The sequence below is a fragment of the Schistosoma haematobium genome, chromosome 1 (assembly GCF_000699445.3).
Source record: "Schistosoma haematobium chromosome 1, whole genome shotgun sequence".
NCBI lineage: Eukaryota > Metazoa > Platyhelminthes > Trematoda > Strigeidida > Schistosomatidae > Schistosoma > Schistosoma haematobium.
The window spans coordinates 50,050,369-50,074,191 of NC_067196.1; the positions used below are offsets into that span (position 1 = coordinate 50,050,369).

General features: G+C 32.2%; 1 protein-coding gene across 1 annotated transcript in view; it reads left to right on the forward strand.

Moving 5' to 3' along the window:
* Positions 1-23,823, forward strand: part of OFD1 (oxidative DNA demethylase) — a 45,397-nt gene that overhangs the window by 4,830 nt on the left and 16,744 nt on the right. The window contains exons 6-16 of the mRNA XM_051218515.1: positions 148-237; positions 1,273-1,463; positions 2,638-2,757; positions 6,261-6,334; positions 6,392-6,483; positions 7,229-7,296; positions 8,625-8,668; positions 10,255-10,394; positions 12,573-12,744; positions 16,243-16,604; positions 17,645-17,728. Of these exons, the coding sequence (XP_051074387.1) occupies positions 148-237; positions 1,273-1,463; positions 2,638-2,757; positions 6,261-6,334; positions 6,392-6,483; positions 7,229-7,296; positions 8,625-8,668; positions 10,255-10,394; positions 12,573-12,744; positions 16,243-16,604; positions 17,645-17,728 (1,437 nt within the window). The remainder of the gene's footprint in view (positions 1-147; positions 238-1,272; positions 1,464-2,637; positions 2,758-6,260; positions 6,335-6,391; positions 6,484-7,228; positions 7,297-8,624; positions 8,669-10,254; positions 10,395-12,572; positions 12,745-16,242; positions 16,605-17,644; positions 17,729-23,823) is intronic.

Sequence of the window (23,823 nt, forward strand, 5' to 3'; positions counted from 1 at the left end):
TAAATGTTCCTTACACATCAAGTTTTTTAGTTGCAAGGAACCTTTGAAATTTCATGCTAATAGTATACGGCAACAAAGCTTTTTTAGATTTCAACCTATGTGATTCGCCCTAATACGATGAATTGCCAAAAATGTTTACTGATTTAGATATCAGAGTTTCGTCAAAATGAATTGAACTCGTTAAAATCGGAATTGGAAGAAGAATTTCAAAAACGTCTACTTCAAAATACACAGCGAGTAAGATACCTTATTACTGTGGTAAAAATGAATATCTATTTATATGATAAAAGGAACATTCGTTATGACCACTTTATTAGGGAATAAATTGACTAAGGTATTCAAATTAGGTGTATTATTAGCTTGGATATAAGATGTTACATAGCTTGGCGAGCTTTTTGAGTGAGAAGAATAAAAATGTTTAATTACAAATAAAAGTGTAATAATGTGATGCATTGTACCTAAATATGTTCTCATATTTTTGTGGTTAAAGCATAATGGTGCCAATTATTTGGCTGAATAGTATAAAATCCCCTAAAATTTTTATTTTTCAAACATAATTACTGTCGAGAAGTAAGTTGGTTAAAAACACCACCTATTCCTGTAGAGATCCAGGGCAACCACAAAAAACTGTTTGAATCATATAAGTTCGTTGCATTTTTTAAAAACTATGATTGGGTCATCATTTAGCTGAGATCCAGTGATATGATAGTCATTCTAGATTTGTGACAGATTAATTTAAATGAATGGTGAAATACTGTGGGATTCTAAAACACATTGTTAGGTTTGGCACTGGATAATTTATACTAGATAGACCGGTCGTAGCGTATATGGTTGTGGTGTTGAGTAACCTAAACTGGGATTTACGAAGATTTATTAACTTTCTAAAGGGTACAAAGGTTCCTTGCTGATAAATTGTTAAAAATAACCGGACAAGGATTACCTTTCGAGTGTCATTAAATAAACAATATTCAATAAGGAGCACTACAACTATTGACTGACCGAGTTTTGTCAAACACGATCAACAGATAACATAATATCAGTTACATATCAGCTAAAATATCCTGACGTTTAGAGACATATCTAGAAATTGTAAACTGCTATCTGAATGTTCAGCTAACATATATGGTCACTCTTCTGCAATATACTTGACTTTAGTCTAGTAAAAATTCGAAAATATTTTAAACCACAGTTTACCTACTCGTGAGTAGTAAACCATAAAATAGATAGAAATATGAACAAACTTTGTAAAAGCAATTGGTTTTTTTATTTCAGTTGCAAGAAGAATTTGAACTTCGCTGTCAGTCCCTCAATGAACAAGAGGTGCTGCTTAGAGAGAAGTACAGTCTATTTCAACAAAAAGAGGAGCGTGAAGCATTTGTTAGACGTCAAGCCTTGCAAGCTGAATTAGACGCTATCCAGTTGGTGAAGACACAATTAGATCAAGAAAAAATCCAAATAGATAAGTTAGTTAATTAAAAAAAATAATTTACATGGCAACGGTAACTTTGTAGCTGAATTTTTTCAGCTGTAATTATTGACTATAATCAATAGTCCTTCTATATTGTTAGGTATTTTTTTAGAAAATTTACAATGATTGAAGTTATTTGAAAAGAAACTCAAAAAGAGAAAGAAGTATAGTCATTTCGTATAAAGTAAAAGAATTCAAAAAACGTGTACTAATAAATCTTTTTGAGTAACGACAAGACAGAAGATATTGATGTATTCCATGAACTCTTGTTTAGCATTTATTTGTAGGATTAGTAACTGGTAAACACCAAACCTCATAACTAATGTCCAGCTATGTGACTAAATTTTTTCTAAAAAAAAAATAGAAAATCATAAGTAGAGCTGTATTTCTAAATTCTCTAAAGATATCGTGATTTAAGAAAGCTGCTTTTCAATAAACATATCAAAGTATTTTCTTGGGACTCACAATTTTATGATGTTTAGTGGCAATGTAAACGAGTTAGACAAATGATATGATTGCTTCTCTATCTTGGTTAATGTTACTAGACATTAAATAATACATAAATTCACGATTACTATAAATTAGGTTTTTGCAACATATTCCTATCAGTTTGACATAATTTATTTACAGTATACCAAACATTTCATTTCTGATTACACAACGAAGTTTTGATACGATTTGACGATTATTAGATATTCAGGGAGTTTGTAACCATACTGCATATTACATTGAGTAATTTTCTTTGAGAGTTCGAACTGAAATTAAATTAATTAACGTTTTGCTCTTTAATATTTTTCAAGAATTGAAAAGAAAAGTGACATACTCCTATTTCTGAAATCCAAATATTGAAATATGCATGATTAGATTTTTAAGTGACTAAAAACTTGCACAATATACTTTTGATTACACATCGTTATGTCGACTAATAACATATGCCCTTCACTTTCAGAAAGCGTTTGTTATCCTGGAATAAAATACTTCTCTTAGCATATACATAAGTTGTCATTCGTTTTCTTTGTTCTGTAATTAGTAAGTCGTAAATCTGAATCTTGGTATTAGTTGTATTTGACCATTGAGAAATACATTCTATTCATAAATTCAATAAAACAAATTAGTGATTGTACATTAATTTGATAATTGAATTTTATTTATTTATTTCTAATTATTAGTGATAAATTACAGTTACATAAAGATTATGAGAAAAATGAATTAGAATTTAAAAAGCGTGAAAATCTTTTAGAAATAAGAGAAAAAACATTAGAAAGTGAAATTCATGAACATGTAAACCAGTAAGTTGAATTGTACATTCCAATGAACGGTTGTGAATAAAAAAAACGTTTTTGATTGGACCAACTAAAATGATTAGGTTAATAACGCTAAACGACACGATACATCACTCACTTATTATTATTTTTTTCTGTTAGTTTCTTTTAAGTGAGCTTGAAAATTTCTTGGAAAAATTTTTGTGAACTAGGAGAAAGCTGGAAAAATTTCGTCTAATCAACGTTCGGTAGGAGCTTTTAAGAGAGTTCTAGAAAAAAAACGATGGATTATTTGTTATGCCCAAATTGGATAACCAAAGATTTTATCATTGAATCTTCTGGAATATCAAGGTCTCACATAAACATATTAATATCTTTGTTTGCGATACTGAGGCTGATCTTGGAAGAAAAGCTACTTTTTATACTTTATGTCTTTTATTTTCAATATGAGTCTCAAGTATAAAAGATTTGTAATGTATTGGAAAGTTGTGAAAAAGTCAACAATCATAACTTTATGTACTAGGGATATCAGTTTCATGCGGATTCTATGTAATAGATATTAATTCTAAGCAATATTACTACTGATTTACCAGCCGCTTAAAATTTACTTGGTATTTAAGAAACATTCCTCGTTGATTGACTGTTCAGTACTGTGAATATTATTTACAAGAAGTAATTACCACCTGTAGGAAATTTAGAACTAGACGCGACAATCTTTTACTCCATGTCGTTAGCTTCCCATAATATAGAGTGTTTGATGATAAATTGATCTGAGATCAAATAATGACATACTGTCATAGTTAATTTAGTTTCTCATTCATTCTATAGGAAACTACAATATTTTATTAAACTTTGATGATTTCATAGAATTAAACAATCAACTTTAAAATAGTTTCTTTTTGAGGAAAACACATCCTTATTATGAATTTGCCATAATTATTACAATTTCGAATTAGTTCTCTGTAAATATAACTTAGTATGAAGTGGACATGTTCCTAGTAGCATTTACTTTGAATTTAATAAAATAAACAGAAACTATTCGAAGGTTTGGTTTCAAGTAAATTTTGAAAAAAAATTTATGGTTTTTTAAAACATGCTTAAAATGGTTACCTGTTTTCACGTCGTTATTAAATGTAAATTGAGTTAAAGCTTAGGCTATATACCATAAATATTGGAAATTTATAAGCCATATCATTAATGATAACTTGCAAGCATTACGTCTGAGAGTTACAAAGATTGATTTTAATATCTGAAACTTTTGAAATTAGCCAGTTAGTCTTGCTGATAATGACCACTATTCATAAAACCTATGTTTAAATTTTTGTCTCATACAAAATATTCATGTCTTAATCTTAATTATATCTATTCATGAATAATCTTATTTCATTCTTTTAAACTTTCAATTTTACGTTTTTCATAAACTATTTTTGGTCTCAATAATGTTTTACTCCTGCCTTTTCTAACATGTCTCATTTATTTGAATGACCTCGAATCTCTCAGTTTGACCCATTCACCTTATCTTATTTCTGACTATGAATAAGGCATTAAACAAATGTATTTTTACTTCTGGAAAACGTTGTCCTTTGTCCTCTCGTCAACTAAATCCTACTCACCTTTTTCCTCATGCGAATTGTTATCAAAATCCTCGTTTTCCCAGTTGTGAAAAAAGTGATATTTCAATTTGCAGGTATAATTGATCAATCTTAATACGGTAAAACTATGCTGGTGACCTTAAGACGTTTTAAAAGTGACCGAGAGATTAGGTGGTCATAAGTTAACAAATAAGAACGCAGTTTTTGTGGAGGGGTACGGTATTACAAAAAATGGTCTGGAGTGGATCTAGAATTTCGACACCATTAATAAACTTATTAGGGCTAAATGTAGGTCATTAAAGGTGAAAATTATGGTACATTAACACTCCTAAACCTTAACTCCCAACTCTAACGTTCCTGTAACCTAACTCCCAACGCAAATATTTCATTTCACAAGAAAATGATCGCTCGATCCATTCAAAATACGAAATCTAGTCAAAATCACGAATTCCAACAAAAAGCTATCCTCGATGGCGTTTTAGGCTTGCGTTAATATTTAACATTCGGTATCTTCAATCTGATTGGTCGCGCTAAGGTGTCAATATGGTATAGTTTCACCTATAATACAAAAAGATTTCACCCTGGCTATCGGTGATTTTCGCTCCTAATAAATGATAAGAACAGGAACACTAGAAAAAAGTCCGTACGACTCAGTCTAAAAGTGAGGCCTATTCGCTACACGCAGTTGTGTTGGTTTTCAAGATCGGTCACTTAAACTACGAGCTTCACAATAAGATGATCATTATTGGTTTGGTTGTAGTGCAAATTAACATAAGTCGTCTTATGGTTTGGGGTAATACTCTCTGATTTCTGGGTGATAATGTATTTATTCGATTCCTAGAGTGTTCGAAGGAATATACTGCTAGGAAGCCTACGAGCACAGTTAATTATCTCTTTGTTAGTCAACGAGTTTCATTAGTTTTCCAATTGGTATCAAGTCACAATGTAAAACATATTGAAGTTTATTTGAACAGACAAAAATACCTGAAACTTCAACTTTTGGATAGTAATCTGTTGTACAAGGAAGAGTTATCAATTTCTTGTACTATATTTTATGATTCAGTCAGTTGTAATCAGTGTAGTGCTTAGCACAAATGTGGAATAGCTGAAGTTACCATACCATATTAGAGATGGTGTAAATACATGACTTTAAACAGGATTAAGCTAAGCAGTTTCAAGTCTCATCACGATTCAAATATCTTTGAGCTATTATATTGGAAATCTACTGGTTTAGATTGTCAACCTTGATACTATGCTGTCGTCATCCATTTATCAGTAAGTTAATATTTCATTGCTGACCTGATTGACTCTATGGTTATTGACCTTTGGTTAGACATTATTAAAAAGTTCGAAACTAAGACAATATAGCTGAGTCCTGATCTCTAATTTAAAATGACTTAGAATCTGTTGTTAGTTTATGCTGACAATCATCTCTTAATAGTAATCTCAACATTTGAATGATCTTCACAATAAACTCATTTAATAATTACGTATTTTAAAACGGCAAAAGTCCCTTTATATACATTTGTAACCGGCATTAAAATATACTGGGAAAGAATTTGAGCTATTTATTCTGATATTTTCAGAATAAAATATGCAATAAGATTGTCTATTGGTCATGTAATAATCAATGTGAATCAAATTTCGTAGTAGTTAAAACTCCAATCTTACTGATTAATGGCCTTAAATGATAATATTTATTTTGTTCACTTCTTATAGGTCTGTAATTATGTCGAGGTAGTTTCATAAATCAGAAATCTGACTATCCAATTTCAATATTTCTCACTTTTTTCAGAACATATACGTGTGTTTAATTGTAGATAATCTGAAGTTAATATATTAAGCATGTATAACAACAGATAATTTCATAATCGGTTCCAAGGTCAAACTTGTTTTTATTAACATAACCAATGAATTTTGAACCATATTTTTTAACAGAATTCGTATGGAAGATGAAATTAAACTAATGAAACAACGTAAAGAATTAGAATTACAGTCTATTCAACTCTCAGGTAAATAAAAATAATAAACAAGAAAAAATTATTTTATTCAAACTGTTTTGTTAATAGAAAATCAGAAAATGCTTGAAGATAAATTGAAAACAATTGAACAACTTAAACAGGAATTGTTAAAACAGCAAAACAAATTCACAGAAATGGAGGTAAGCATTGCCCCTTCACTCTCTCTCTCTCCTAATTAATTGATATTTGCCTTGAAGTTGGTAAGAAATAGATATCTGTCACTGATATAATAATTTGTCAGTTGAATTAAAACTGAAAAATAGCGAGCAAGTTAATTCAATGAACCAATTTAGTCCTGTAATTCAAAAGATACATCATGTGTAATTGAATTTCATAAGTTTTATGTTAGTTTCAATTTGTAAATCTCCTATATGTATGAGAATAAATAGTAAAGAGTGATTAGAACTTGTTACCCATCGTAGTTTTCAAAAAAGGTCACATGAACATCGGATCAGTCTGTCAACTAATCTTGAGACAAATGAAATTATAATTGTACATAATTCTATACGAATATGAAATTCGATTATTGTATGGCTGACTGAAAAAATCAAGTATCTTTAAAACTGTTAAAACTTGATTGTATGACGTCGATTAATTTCTGAAGGTTTTCAGTTAAAGACATTGTTATGACACTCTCCCGTCAGTAAATTTTTTATCAGAAATGACAGTGATGACACTACTGTACTTCCAGTTAACGTGCACAGCTTGGATTACGTAACTGTAGTATTAAAAGTGTTTGATGTCTAACAATAAATCTCAAATCTGTTACTCTTACTTTTTTTCCATCTTTTGGAACGTTTCAATTTTATTACGTATAAAACTTATTAAATTTCATGATAGAATCAAAAATATTATTACTATTATTTCTGAAATGTTCTATTTTAGATTGTAGGTTATGATACTATTAAAACACAGAATGAAGTGTTCAAAGCTGAAATCTCGAATTTACAAAAGTAATTTATAACGATGTTTTATGTAATATTCTATGCTTATAAAACTGTATTTTATATTGGAAGATAATACTGAATTGTTTGAATGAATAGAGAAAGAAAAGCAATATTCTAAAATCAATCTATTTTTATGGTACTATCATGTTGATTTAAAAATTAATCCATCTGTTGTTGCTCCCTCGATTTGGATGGTTTCACTTTTAGTTAGATCATATTGAAATTGTATACATAATATAGTAGTTAACTAAATATTACTGCTGTATGACCGCTTGTACCATTCAATACCCAATTATCTGCCTTATTTCAGCACTTTCTTGTTAATCATTTACTAACACATATAACTCCTTGCCCCAGCTACTAAAAAGTAAGTACAAACCATGAAAGAAATAACATTGAATAATACATTTAGCCACTCAACTCGAGACTATTTGAATATTAAAATGAATATGTGTTTTACGGAGTCATTTAGTGTGAACTTGTGCTTGACTTAGTTGGTAAGCATATGAAATTCATGGAGAAAAATCTAAATTTCCATGAAAAGCTTTGAAATTTTAAAGTATCAGGTTAAAATGACCTGTATTTCAAGAATGTATTGCGCAAATATATCACATAATTTTGATAACCTTTGTCTTCTCATTGCATTATTGAAATTTATCTTAAAGACTAATTGTTTTATATTTTGACTTGAACTAAAATTGTGACACGTAGAATGAACAAAAGTAGAAAAATACCACCGGAATTACTAAACTTTCATCCCAAACTCGGTACTGATTATGAGGACATTATAAGTAAGCAAACATACCTTAACTAAGTTTATAGATTTTATCTTCATTACAATTGAATTAGTAGTTTATTGCTTCGATGGTAAGCTAACAGCCAGTTAGCTTTATTCACTTATGCTTTTGCTATAAGTCCTGTGCCATATGTACACTTGCCTATCAAAGATTATGTATTCTACTCTACAATAATATATTATATTCAATCATATACTTTGAGAAATAACTGTTGAATGTGAATAGTATTAGTTAATTTGGCATTTTTCAAAATAAATCTCACATATAGTGAAGTAATCCAATTATCTAAACAACATTTCCTAGAATTGAACAATTAACGTGTATGGATCATATGTTTGTTTTTTCGGTTACACTGGCAAAAAATGAAGTTAATTTTTCTATTAAATTATCATATTTCATCCCCACCTATTGTATTACACTATATGTTATGCTACAGACTATTCACAAAATACTCGTTACTTTAAGGCGTCTGATGGGCACATAATCAATATGAATAAAATAGAAAACCCTTTGACTCATTTTATTTTATTGTTTTAGACAATTGAAAAACTCTTTAACTGAACTAGAAGAACAAAAACAAAGTAGGTCAAAAATCCTTATAATATGATTACTTTTTCATAATGTCTATTGATCGAAATCGTGCTTGTACTTAGTGATGTGCGAATTGTGAAAGTTAAAAGTATGTTTTTTTCACCTATTGTAAAGAGTATCTATGTAAAAAATATTTGAGGGCAATTATCAATAATTTATATGGAGAGATTTTTCTTTACAAGCAAGGGATATTATGGAGATTGCAATATTTTCAACATTTGAATTCACAAGTCGGTCGAAGTTGGACATTAACACCGTTAGATGTTGGCTCGGTGGTGTAAAAGTTAATCGTTCGCGAGCGATGTCGAAGATCCTGTGTTGGGGTCCTTCGTGTGGGATCGTGAACGCGCACTGCTGAGGACGGAACTGCCGCCCAGTGCTTTCAGGTTTTCAATGGTGGTCTGGCTTAGATTTTTCTTTGTTAATACTGATCAACAAAGTTTCTCTACAATATGGAGAAAATCATGTTTCTTTTAAATATTCCTAGGACTTTGAATGCTTTGTTCATAAATGATTGGCAAATATTTTGCACCTGTTAAACTGAAGAAATCGCTTTGAAACTCTTGTACATCAACATTTTGTCTAGGGGGTGGAATCATCCGTGTTACGTTGATAGTTGACAAAGTACCTCTGCGCATACACAAAGTCAATCTAAGACATACACAGCTACTCTATTATTGGGGTTCAACAACTGTTTGAATGATTAGTTAAAAGTGAAGCAAACTGTTTATCAGTCGTACGTGCTCTGCTAACTACCTTCAATGATTAGCGTTTTTCGTCTGCAAGTATTGTCAAGGCATAGTTTGCTTATTTTAGCGGTACTAAATAAACGATTTCAAGGTTTTGTTTAGAGTTCTGGACAAACAATCTGTGAGATCGCGAACCTCTAATGGGTGGGCTAACAGAACCTTGTATTGCATATGCTAAATAGATCAGAGTACGAGATTCTGATAAACTAAGGTGTGATTACAAGAAAATATGACATTTTATTAAAGCATTTAACTATTTTGGTTTAGGAATATGTAGGATTGTCAGTTGAGTTGCTTGAAGCAATTGGAGTAAGTGGTTCGAGATCATTAGTAATAATGCATAAAATGAATAATGATGACAAGTGTGTATTCTTTATCACCTAACTTCTACATTGTGAACGTCATATTATGGTACTTTTGAAAGTTTCACTTTTAGTATGCCTATCTCTTTTTGCTAATTACTACATCTTGGAGCTCCATACTATAATGTAAGATTCTAAAATTTCCTGACTATTAAAATCAGTTGATGTGACTCCGGTTCCTTTTTGATTAAATTTAATTCTTGTTCCTGGGTCTCTTTTTAGAACATCATTTTGTCTACTTTGTTTAAGGTCAGTAAGCACTATCATAAGCTTTTTGACTAAAACTGTGAGACGGCAGAATATCTGGCCTATACTTAATAAGCGAATCAAACTACTTTATTTTTGTATTGCGAAAATTTATTTTGACAATAATTAATAATATATTTAACTCTAGAAACTACTCAAATTTTCCAAACGAATTAATAAAATTCAATTAAACTTTTTTTCCACACTTTACCTACATAGTTGCTGCGTCGGCAACAACAGAATTAAGTGTACTCAAAGTTGTTAAACAAGAGACTGAAAAACTAATGAACACGTTGAATAATGATCATACTGTAATCATTCAAGAAAAATTTACATTACAAAAGAAATTAAATGAACAAGTTTGTTTATTTCATTTCATTATTTAATTACATATTTAACATGTTAAAGTTTCGGTTATGAAAAGTTATTATTTAGTTGGATAATTATTTTATTTAAATATTACAAATTTTGAAAAGGTTAGCTGTTACGAAGCTCGTAATATCATTATTGTCTTTGCTTAATTTGAAGTTCGTTCCAATTTTAAAATGAAACATCATATGAATATCAAAGAAGAGTTCACACATATACTAATTTAATTCCCGTTATCGTGTATTATTAGGGATTCAATCGACTCATGATCTCAACTATTAAAATTACTATAATATCCACAAAACCCTTTCTGATATCAATCAACATATACTCACTATTGACTGGCTCCAAGAGGTATTTCCTGGAGTTCTAGTGAGAAGCAGTGACTAGTGGAGCTCAACCAGGTCGATTGTGAGATAGTAACTCACTGATGACAGTGATGGATGTGTCGCTCAATTTCGTGAATTGGTTGAAGTTAGACATTAATACCGTTGGTTGCCGGCTCAGTGGTTTAGTGGTTAAGCGCTCGCGCGCGAAACTGATAGGTCCTGGGTTCGAATCTCGGGAGTCGAGGTCGTGGATGGGCACTGCTGAGGAGTCCCACAATAGGAAGAAACGGCCGTCCAGTGCTTCGAGGTTTTCCATGGTGATCTAGCTTCAATTGACTCATGATCTCAACTATTAAAATTACTATAATATCCACAAAACCCCTTCTGATTCATGTATTGATCAATTGAATAAATCATTAAGATCATGTTTATCTCACTAACGACATTTAATAGATTACATATTACCATGAAAATTATGTTTTATATTGTCCGCTGTAGGACAGGATTATAGTCGAAGGTCAATTTGTTTTGTATAACATTTATTGTACAGACCTGGTCTGGACTAACACACAACGGATATTCATATGAATTCTGTTTTCAGTTTCATTTAGTTTCAGTTGGAGGATGGTAAAGTTGTTCAGGTGGACAATCATAAACAACGTGGCAAACAGCATAAATGTTAATCGAGCTAAATGTGTTGTAATATTTCATATCGTCACAGTAATGATAGTATTAGCTTTATTTTACGTCATATATTTGATTTCGGTTAAGTGTTCACAGCAAGAATTATGTAGAAATGCAACAAAATTCTTGTTTAGTATGCATTCAACTTGTGAATATTCAAAAAACCTACACGAGTAGCTTTTAAGCAGCGACCAGCCGTAGTTCATATTTATTCGTAAATTTTTACGATCGACATTTCACCAATGATATCACTAAATGTATTGAATCTATAAATTCAACAGTGACTGTATCTTGTTTTTCCAAAAAATGAAGGAGAACAAACTGTCATTGTGGTGACTGTTAAATCTCTTAAAAATCAGATGTATGATAAGTTGTAAGGTTTTTTATACAGGGGCATAAAGTACACGGGCTTAGCAAATATAATTATTTGGTTAAACCAAATTCAAAACAAGTAAACGTTTCTGATGATAGATCCATATTTGGGAAAACAGCGGCCCAGAAATTTCATCAGGCTACTCTAATACTATAATTAAAAAAGAACTGTAATAATAATGAATATCATTCACGGTGGTAGAACTCGAAATATTGAATTTATTTCAAAAGAAACAAATAGAATTAAACAATTCAATGTATAAAATAATATTTAAAAAAAGCTCAAAATTTCAAAAAGAAGACAAAAAAGGATAATTCCGCTCTATTGGAATTATTTTTATGCCATGCTACCGAAATTCTTCAAATGTAGATGAGGATTACCTCGTCGACCATAGTCAATAATTCTACATGTGCTTTATTATTATTCATCAACTGATTAATTCAACATAAGAATCGTACGGAACAAGTTTATTTCCATAACTATACAGTTGCACGTATATGTGTATATAGGATTGTAAGCTTTTAAATAAACTACATCTTTATTGAAATACATAATAAGTTGTGATTAGAATTTGATTCCCCTCTTTTTAAGTAAATACAAATGGGAATGATCGAAAACTTCAAATGAACAACATGTGAAAAGAGCACATCAATTATGCAATCCTCTGGAGATTATTTCTTTATTTTGGTTTTACAGTTATCATTAGTTTATAAATTACCATCAGTTATAAAATGTAAACAACTAATTTCTCAAAAGCACTTTTTTTTCTAAAAACAAATTAGAAAAATGAAATATACGAACTAATGGAACGTCTTAGTTCATATGAAGGTGGAAATAAACAGAATCATGCACAAACTACTGAAGTTTCCTCTGTGGGTCATTGGTCTACAGTAAATCAGAATCTAAACAATCCGCAAATACTAACTGAAGCTGAACGTCGTTCAATTTATGAAGGTAATCTAAAATTTTGTTTTATTTTAATGCTCAATTTTTACTCATCTTCAGCGGTATTTTAATTTTTTCAGTTGTCATGGTGTTTTCTTAGTTCATAGTTTTTAACGACTCGTGTTTAAATCTATTGGGATTTGTTATAGTAAGACACTGATCACATTCTAGATGCCTAGATATTCTGTCGGAACCTCCGAAATATTTATTTAGCTGAATTATGGAGACATGTTGAATTCAAGATAGTTTTCTATGTTGATTGACAGTAGTCCCAGAAGACAGCTGATAACTAGTTAGCTCTGGACAGCTGTTTTCACTGTGAATATCATAAGTTCAACTCCTTTATAAAAGGTAATTGTGCTACATTAGCAAGCCCCAAAATAGGATGAAACTTGTTTCCAGTTCACTCTGGTTCTAAATAATCTTTTGGTTGATATCTGTGATGTTAACTATACTGAAAAATGTTTTTCAGAACAGTTTCAAGCATAGGTAGTGATACAATATAGGAATGTGCTACTTAGAATTTTGTCAATAATCCGAAATGTCAACTGAACACTTTTTTATCATCTGGTGATTACTGAATTTATATTGTGTTCTGCAATAATTAATCTTCTGACAAATACTCTTCACTTAAAGAATAATTATTCTAACTGCATATTTTTTCACTTATCACTTCCTAACATAACTGACACAAAATTTATATAGAAAATCAACACTTTTACTATCAGAAATAGATTGCAAAGCATAAATCAATAATAAAATGAAGTCAAATTAACTGAAACAAGTAAACAGTGATCCTCACATATATAAAGATCACACACACACACACACACACGCATAGTAGTAAATAAATTTCATGGGTTGACATAATGACTGTTGTCAATAGCGAATTCGCTGTTTATCGGTGTTCACCTAATTAACATTCGATAATGATATGCGTTTTTTGCAATCAATAGATGTCATAGTATATTGAGAATTATGCCTCAAGAAACTATTCTTTTCGAGCTGCATTCAATAAATGCACAGTCCTCAACTGTTTATACAAGCAACATGCCCAGGGATGCTATTAAAATAAAATTAATTTGATAAATAATCCTCTGTCTTTTTAAGTAGTAAAATAAACGAGCAAAGTCATCTGAACAAGTGATTGTTGACAAATCTTTATTTAGTGATATGAATTGTTCAGGTAAACGTAGATGAATTTATGTTTGAGCACAATAATATCAGTCGGTTACTCATAGCCAACGTATGACCCGACATGAATGTATATTGATTCAAGCATGTCGAGTGATAATCGTCAAAAAAGAAATTAACTGTAGTGTTAAACTCAATTTTAGATATGTAATTACAAAAAGATAGATGAAGTCGGAGAACGAAATTTATGGAATGACATGAAGGCGAATTAGTTAAAATCTAGAATCCCTGAAGAAACTATATATATGGCTGCTTGATAACGTTTCAAAGATTGTTATGCTCTCAAACCCTTTTCGACGTTCCACGTGATTAAGTCAAACTGGTTTAGTCTTTTGTAATGGTTGTTTGGATTTTCCCATTGTTTGGGACTACAATTGATCAGTCTCTTTTGGCATATGTGTATCCTGTGCGGCTTACCTCGGTATTGCCATTATAATTTTGAACATCAGTGGAGAGATTCAAACAATCAATGCAAATGCATTAAAATTCACCCCACTGCACAAGGCAGTGGCTGTCTGAACTCAGTAGCTAAGTGAATCAAAGTTTGGCTGATGGAGCGTAAAGTACAGGAGTCGAATGAACTATAGGATGCAGGTACGTCCAGCTTATGAGTCCCAACTCTGGGGAAACGCGCGTCCTAGATTCCACTGTTATCCATCATCTAAATCCACTTTAGTCCATGTTTTCGTGCATAAATGTTTGCAAGTACATGCTAGAAAAAAAAAGATCAGTTAGTTGCATATAACTGCACTTGTGATAAAACAACTTAAATTAAGTACAAAAAATTATGAAACCCTCGAAACATTTAATACGAATAGAAAATTATGGTAAGATGATACATATGCAACCCATTGAAATGATCACAAAATATACGACAAATAAATGGATTTAGTATATGATTAATTCACTGGATTCCAGTTACTGTTTGATACTCATTTTCATTCAGAATTTCAGAATGGATATTTAAAGATTATATTATTGCAGTGAAGAGTAGTTTTAGAGAATGTATTAAAATGATAACCCCGCAAATTTGATAAAGTTATTATTATTCTCTCAATATGAAATGGGGGAAAGTTGTTGTCACGATAATTAATAATACCATAAAAGTCTCACATGTACAAAATCTTAAGTAGAGTGGGAACTATTTCAGAGATTTTTTTCGACTACCTTCAATAATATAATACCAAATTAATTTATAAAATGTGATTGTTAATATTAGATCTGAAGATATCAAGGATATTCAAGGTTTGACAGCGCTTTTGTCCGTAACGATTTTATAATCCAAAGATCTCAAGCTAGTCGAACCAGAATTCAGGAATGAACGGGTTCGAAGATATATTTGGAAGGTATTCAATATGTTAAGAAGTGTTTGATCCAAGCTGGATAGTTGTTTTGAGGGGCACGTAACATGACGTACCCGATGTTGATCTGGTGCGGATGAGTGACCGCAGGCCTTCAGCTAGGATCTTTCTTGTTAAACTAATGAGATCAACATCACTGTCCAAAACTTATAGAACATTTAATTTTGGGGATTTACTTAATGCTACAGATTCAATGTAGACAATTTGTCATTAGGTGTTTTGACTTTAGACAATGACTTATACAATCTTAGCACTGTGCCAAACCAATCGACGTTCGACCGATATGGGCAATCTAGCGTCCTTATTGGTCCTATGTCCGCTTAGCCCGTCTACTTGAGTCCAGAACAACAATACCAGCTTCCAATATGCGAATCGAATAATTTATTTCAGACATATTGGGCTTATATATCAACCAAACAGATCGCAACGCACCATAAAATAGGAAATAACATTTGTACACAATAAAGCCAAAAAGTGGCTGTGAACGTGGGAGGCAGTAGGTAATAAACTGAGCATAATTTAGGGACAGTAAGTTGTACAATGATAAATTATAGGTCAAAATGAAGCTTATAATAGGAGGAATATAAATATACATAATTTAATTATTGAATAATTATACCATAAGAATATATAGATAATATTAGTCAATTAATATGTCTCAGAAGTTACTCGTGATTTAATATTCGCTCGAATATAAGATTAGGTACATTGAAACTTGAAAATAAATGGCGGCAAATATATCAGTAAATATAATCCCTTTGTATAATATTTGGCTTTAGCAATCCTAGCTTAGCGTACATTATTGTAATGAGATGATTTGACTGAAGTATTTTCTGATTGCCTTGATGTGCTTTGAAGTAAAATCGAATAAATTCGAAGATATAATCACTTTCTGACTGCATAAACTATTGTGTCTTGCAATATTTTCTATTTTTCGATGATACTGTTGAAGAATGCAATCTTTCTATTTCGAGTGACCTAAGTCATGAAAGTTTGATTGATACTAAGAAGTCTGGAAAGTCATTCACTGTACCTATTCAGTTGTCAACCGATTCCAAATTTGATCATTGGTCAAAGCGTTTAGAATTATCACGTCGGCGTATGACACAATTACAATTAGTTAATGAGGAGTTTGATTCAATTTATGAAGAATGGAAATCAGTTGATTTAAAAGAATTTTTATCGAAAATTCATAGTGATTTACCGAGTTTCCTAAATGCTCATGAATTAAATCAACCAATTAAATTGAAAGAAGACAACTTATCTGACCAAATAGTCATGATAAATGAAGATACTAAATCCGATCCCGTGAAGGTAAGTTTATTTTTCGATGCTTTATAGATTTGAAAAAATGATTGAAATGTACGTTCAGAAATATTTACAACCCAAACGTACTCACGCTATCATCAATCGTCAGAAATTTCTTTCAGTTGTGAGTGTAATGATTAAGAAAACATTTTTTCGAATAGATTTTTATACAGAACCGATTGGAGGTTCACATCTCCGCTTTAACAACTTTTAAACATTCTACTACAAGGCATACGCACAAAATATCCATTTCCTCCTAGATTGAAAGCTGATATTTTCTTGCACAACATGCCAAAGCTTTCAAAATAATTATTTAGGATCGTTATAAACGTTTACAGGTTTATATTATTTTCATTAATTTTTAGTGATGTAGTAAACATGATTATTTTAGTCGTTTGTTGTTATTAAATTTGTTAATCAATTTGCATAATTGTGTTAAAGAGCTTCTCGACAATCTACAGTCTTTTGACTTAATGAAAACCTATAGTCGAGTTAATTGACTTACCATCCAGTTCAGTAGAAATATAACTCACTGAATAAGTTTAATGCACGGATTTGAGTTAATTATTGAAAAACCTAGTCCGACTTTATTGATTTTCAATATAAGTCAGTAGCATGTTTAGATTTATGTACATGACTTCCAGTCAAACTTTATGTGGGAAGTCTAGTAATACTAAGCAGCTCCTTGAACCGAATTAGGTGGAGCAGAATCAAAATCTGGATCATAATGGTTAAAAACGACTCATTTCAATCAATAAACTACTGTTCTACTCACTGTAATTTCACACCTAATTTGTAAAAGACACTTTAAAAAAAAACAGTCACAACCTATGACAAACTAATCAATGGAAATTAGATTAAACAATTCTCAACAATATTATTCCCTTAAATTTGAAAAATTCTTTCTAAAGAGCAACCCTTGGTCTACGCTTATCATAAACTAACGACGAATGACAAACAGTTAAGAAGTGTTTCGTACGATGACATTTTTCATTTTTCGTACATTTTAACCAAATATAAAAACTATTTTCTTTTGTTTTACAAAGGAACAACCTGTTAATTGTAACACATCTTTCTCCCTGAAACTTGACAATGACCACAATTATAATCCAGTTTCTACACCCCCAATCGTAAGTTAACATCAACATAAAGTGATGTGATCAAATTATTGTTGATATTTTAAAGAATGGTGTTATGTTTTAATAAAACATCGACGTTCCACAATTTGAAAGTTTGTATCTGCTCCTTGAAAAACTGTCGATAGAATAGAAAAAACATTTGTGATAGATTTATTTAGGTTAGAAAAATAGGACATGTTATTCAAAGTTTATCAAGTAATCAACTTTGGGGGTACATAGACTAACTGTGTGGAGAATGTATTGTGTAATGTTTGGTAAAGCAGGCAAAAGCGCAATGTTTTATCTCCTTTACTCACCATTGGGTAAAATTTTTATCTTTCCCAAAGTCCATCAACGTTTCCCCAAACGTCTCACGTATTCCTCCAAAATATCGCTTCTTTTGTCTGAATTCTTTTTGTATTTTCCGAAAGCTTGCTTTCGTTCCTCAAATTACTCCAAAATTTACTAGTTTATAAAGTTGGACAACGATTGTGGTGTATAACAAATTGACTGAAATTGGATTTTTAGACCATAGTGTTTCAACATAGTTGTCCAAAAGTACTAGAACTTTAGAGTAGACCTGATGACTCCAAGTTCGATCCTGTATGTGAAGTCGTGCATGTGGATTGCCGAAAAGCCTACTATTAAAATCAAACATTTTTTGAATAAAACTGTTTCTTGATTAGTCGTAAAATCCAGGACATGTGTTTCGTACTGTTTGGGATTCATCTGATGGGAATGCCTACATCCAATTGTTGATTTTCGCATTGATACTGAGACCTACCAACCATCATTTTAAAAACCAACGCGCTATGCACCAAGCCAATTATTCAATTTAACCATTTACGTATCCAAAGAATACCGGATTCATTTATAAGGGTTTACCTTTCCACCTGAGGTTCAGGGTTCTCTGAATTTCAATGGTCGTTCAGTTGATATAAACCTGAGACGGAAGCTAACTCTATCTTACACAACATCATAAAATACTTAAGTAGACTTACAGTGGTGTAGAAATTTCTGATAAGAATAATGTAATTCAGAATAACATATTAATCACAACCAGTTGGTAATACCACTTTATATATAGAAAATCTGGATTAAGAGTAAACGAATTAATACTATGCAATGAGCTTATGTAAGAAAAGCTGAAGAAGTTTATGAATCTGTAAAAGTATAATTGATTTCCGATTATTGGTTTGCACTTTTAAAATACTAATCTTGTTTCAGAACCATTTTACGTAACATAATTTGACACTTGTCAACTTTAATAACTGATAGGTAAAACCGTGTTGTTGTTATTGAGTTAATCAGAATCAGGACAGCAAACTTTACAGCAAATTCACAAAGAAATTCCAATATAATTAGGTATAGAACGAGGCAACGCTGAAAATCACTTCCCAGTTAGTTCTTTACGATTCTAAAATTGTCAGGAAAAAGTTTTTTGTGCATTCCCGGAATAAAAAAGATTGTCAATGCAAAATGACACTAAATATTTATTCTGTATGTCAGCAATTGTGTTAGACAACGTAAATCATTGAGAATTCGTTGTCATTTGGTTTGTCTAATGTAAACTGTTTAGCAAATCACGTTAATGGTATCATTAAAAACAGATCAGGATTCCCACATATCTAGAGCCGTTTGATAAACATTCTAGCAAGTTACAAATAAATAAATAATATATTTGTAATATCCTAATGAGTAGAAAAATTAGATTTTCTGACGTCTCGTGACTTAGTGTAAGCCACTTATTCAGAGAATAAATAAATAACCACATCAAAATTAATCCATGTTGCACAAAAAATTCATGGCGGTTATGTGAAGTGTTTCTTAGACTTCTTAACTTACTAGATTGTTCCGAATGATGACTGTTCAGAAATCATATGGGTGAGTTTTCTACCTAAAATCCTCTTGTTGAAAAGAAAATGTCAATCATAAGCCTTGAGAATTTCTGAATTAATGTAAAAAGGCTATATGCATCTACTTTTATTATTATACTAGCAAACATTTATTTAATTAAACTGTATGTGACATTAAAATGTTATCACTATTGTCCGGAATATAATATTTAAACAACTTATATAATTTCCAAATCAAAGATAATGATTTCAAGTGCGTTAAATAGAAGTTTGACATCCCATTGATACTATAGGACAGCACAAGATTTGATTAATTACCGGCTGAATCAATCATAAAGTTTGCTGGTTGTTTGCGCGATAATTGAAGTAATTTAAAGTAAATTATAGATATTCACTGCTAAGTACTTTTTGTGAAGACTGTAAAAATCACTGAATGCACCGTATGTCTATCGATGGAGCGTACTTATTCTGGCTTTTATTTTATTGGTAGATACAGTTAACATTCAAGTTCTTTGGCTGCAATATTCATTTGAGATCTATTAGAAATACGTCTTTGTTACTTACTTATTTACGCCTGTTATTCCCAATGGAGCATAGGCCGCTGACCAGCATTCTCCAACCCACTCTGTCCTGGGCCTTCTTTTCTAGTTTCATCCAATTCTTGTTCATTTTTATCATGTCTATCTCCATTTCTCGGCGTAATGTGTTCTTTGGTCTTCCTCTTTTCCTTTGACCTTCAGGATTCCATGTGAGGGCTTGTCTTGTGACGCAGTTGGGTGCTTTCCTCAATGTGTGTCCTATCCACTTCCAGCGCTTCTTCCTGATTTCTTCCTCCACTGGGATCTGGTTTGTTCTCTCCCACAGTACGTTGTTGCTAATAGTGTCCGGCCAATGGATCTGAAGTATTTTGCGTAGACAATTGTTAATAAACACCTGTATTTTCTGGATGATGGCTTTTGTAGTTCTCCAGGTTTCTGCCCCATACAGTAGAACTGTCTTGACATTTGTATTGAAAATCCTGACCTTGGTGTTGGTTGACAGTTGCTTTGAGTTCCAGATGTTCTTCAATTGTAAATATGCTGCTCTTGCTCTGCCGATCCGCGCCTTCACATCTGCATCAGATCCACCACGTTCATCAATGATGCTGTCCAAATATGTAAAGGTTTTTACATCTTCCAAATCTTCTCCGTCAATTTTGATTGGATTGGTGCATGCTGTGTTGTGTCGGTGAATCTTGCTTTTCCCTTTGTGTATAATGAGACCTACTGCTGCTGAGGCTGCTGCTACACTGTTCGTCTTCTCCTGCATTTGTTGTTGCGTTTGGGATAGAAGAGCCAGATCACCTGCGAAGTCTAGATCGTCCAACTGCATCCTAGATGTCCATTGTATCCCGTGCTTCAATTCAGATGTTGACGTCTTCATGATCCAGTCGATCATCAGGTGAAAGAGAAAGGGTGAGAGTAAGCAACCTTGCCTGACACCGGTCTTTACTTGGAACGAGTTTGTCAACTGTCCTCCATGCACGATTTTGCAGTGTAATCCATCATATGAACTCTGTATGATATTGACTATCTTCTGAGGCACGTCATAGTGTCGAAGAGGTTTCCATAGTGTTGTTCTGTCCACGCTATCAAATGCCTTTTCGTAGTCAATGAAGTTGATGTAGGGTGATGAATTCCATTCAATTGATTGTTCCACAATGATCCGTAGAGTTGCGATTTGGTCTGTACACGATCTATCCTTACGGAATCCTGCCTGTTGGTCACGAAGTTGGGCGTCTACGCAGTCCTTCATCCTGTTTAACAATACCCTGTTGAAGACTTTTCCCGGTATTGAGAGAAGAGTGATGCCTTTGTAGTTATCACACTTGCTGAGATCGCCTTTCTTCGGTATTTTGATCAGGAGTCCTTCTTTCCAGTCTGTTGGTACTTCTTCCTCATCCCAAATCTTATTGAAGAGAATGTGGAGTATCCTTGCAGTTACTGCTACGTCTGCTTTTAGTGCCTCTGCTTGAATGTTGTCTGGTCCTGCTGCTTTGCCTCTCTTGATTTGTCTGATGGCCATGCTTATCTCTTCAATTGTTGGTGGGCCAACATTGATTGGGAGGTCCGTGGGTGCTGCTTCGATGTTGGGTGGGTTCAGTGGAGCTGGTCGATTCAAGAGTTCTTTGAAGTGTTCTACCCACCTGTTTCGCTGTTTTTCAGTGTTGGTGATTACCTCGCCTTCCTTGCTTTTCACTGGTCGTTCTGGTTTGCAGCGATTTCCAGAGAGTTTCTTTGTCGTGTCATAGAGTTGTCTCATGTTTCCTTCTCTTGCAGCCTTTTCCGCCGTCGTTGCTAAATCTTCCACATATTTACGTTTGTCGGTTCTGATGCTCCTCTTCACTTGTTTGTTTACTTCTGTGTATTCAGCTTGTGCCTTGGCTTTTTCTGCTCTTGTTTGACTGGTATTGATTGCTGCTTTCTTGTTCTTCACTTCTTGAATATCTTATCCAGTGTATCAACAGTGATCCATTCCTTGTGGTGGTGCTTCTTGTGGCCCAGAACCTCATGACATGTTGAAGTGATTGCCTCTTTGATCCCCTTCCAGTTGCTCTCCACAGTAGTTCCTTCTCCATTGAGTAGATCTTAATTCAAAGTAAGGAAAAAAGCGCTTTTGTTTCATTAGTTTATTCAAATACTGACACCAAGAACAACTCGATTTATGTACTGGATATGATTACCATGTTATCGTGTACGGTAAACATTCACCTAATAAATAAGAACAAAATGTGAAATAATAACAAATATTAAATAAAAACTCTGAACTTGTTCACAGTGATTGATAACTTGAACCCAAATGGCTTATGTAAACTATGCAGATTATTTTTAAGTTATATTTGTATAGTAATCTGAATCATAGGCACTTTTGGAATAAAGGTTGATACACTTCATTTAGGGCAGAATTTTTCATTACTCCATTAAATAACACTCAAACTAGATTGAATGAGTAGAGTATTTAAAGTTTCCACATATGAACCATTCTCACGATTAGTTTGAAATTCTAGCAAAAACAATGATAACGATAACAAATTTGGTTAGGAATGAATTCTAACCAGTACGTTTTGTTTATTTTTCTTCATATATACCTAGTATTACTTACTTGCTTACTCCTGTTACCCCTCGTGGAGAAGTATAGGCCTCCCACCAGCACTCTCCATCCAACCCTGTCCTGGGCAATCCTTTCTAGTTGCTTCCATTTCCCAACGTAGTATGTTCTTCGGCCTTCCTCTTTTATGTTTCCTTAAGATCCCAAGTTAGGGCTTGCCTCGTGATGCAGTTTAGTGATTTCTGCAATATATATCCCATCCACTTCCAACGACTTTTCCTAATCTCCTCTTCGATTGGTGGCTGGTTTGTCCTCTCCGACAGAAGGCTGTTGCTGACGATATCCGGACAATGGATACTGAGCATTATGCGTAGACAACTATTTATAAATACTTGTACCTTTTTGATGATGGTTGTAATAGTTCTCCACGTTTCAGCTCCATACAGTAGGACTGTTTTGGCGTTCGTATTGAAGATTCCGACTTTGATATTGACTTACATTTAGTTATTCTGAGTTCTATAACATGGTATTAGATGTTGCATATGCTTTTTATGAAAATGTCGGTAAGGTTCAATAAAAAATTGAGTTCTAAGTTTGAAAAAATTTCTTTAAATTTATCAAATGAAATAAATAATCTTAACTATCTTACATCAACCTAATAAAAACATATTTAGTAAACAATTCGATTACGTTTGTTGTATTTCAACACGTTTTTATAATGAAGAAAGGAATTAAATGTTTTGGAAGTTGATCGAAGTCAAAATAATCAAATGTGAATAACTTTAAATTTGATTACCAAATGAATTTATTTATCATTTGAAATATAACTAAATATATGAAAATGAATTGCAAATTACAGATCTTATTCACCATAGCCTTTGATGATTTATGTGTGAGTGTATACTTCTGTTAGATTTCATTATGAAATGAAACAATAAATCAGTATCACCCCCTCTTGATTTACAGTAGTTATCTAACTTATGTTAGTCTACGATAAAATCCTCTGAAATGAATAAATTTCCATTAATCATCTGTTTAAATTGCATAAATGATTTGAGTTTTTGTTAATAAGTGAATAAGATTATTCATTTTGAGATACGATGATATTCCCTTCGACATTATTGAATTCTTTATAAAATGTACTGTATGTACATTCGTATGTTC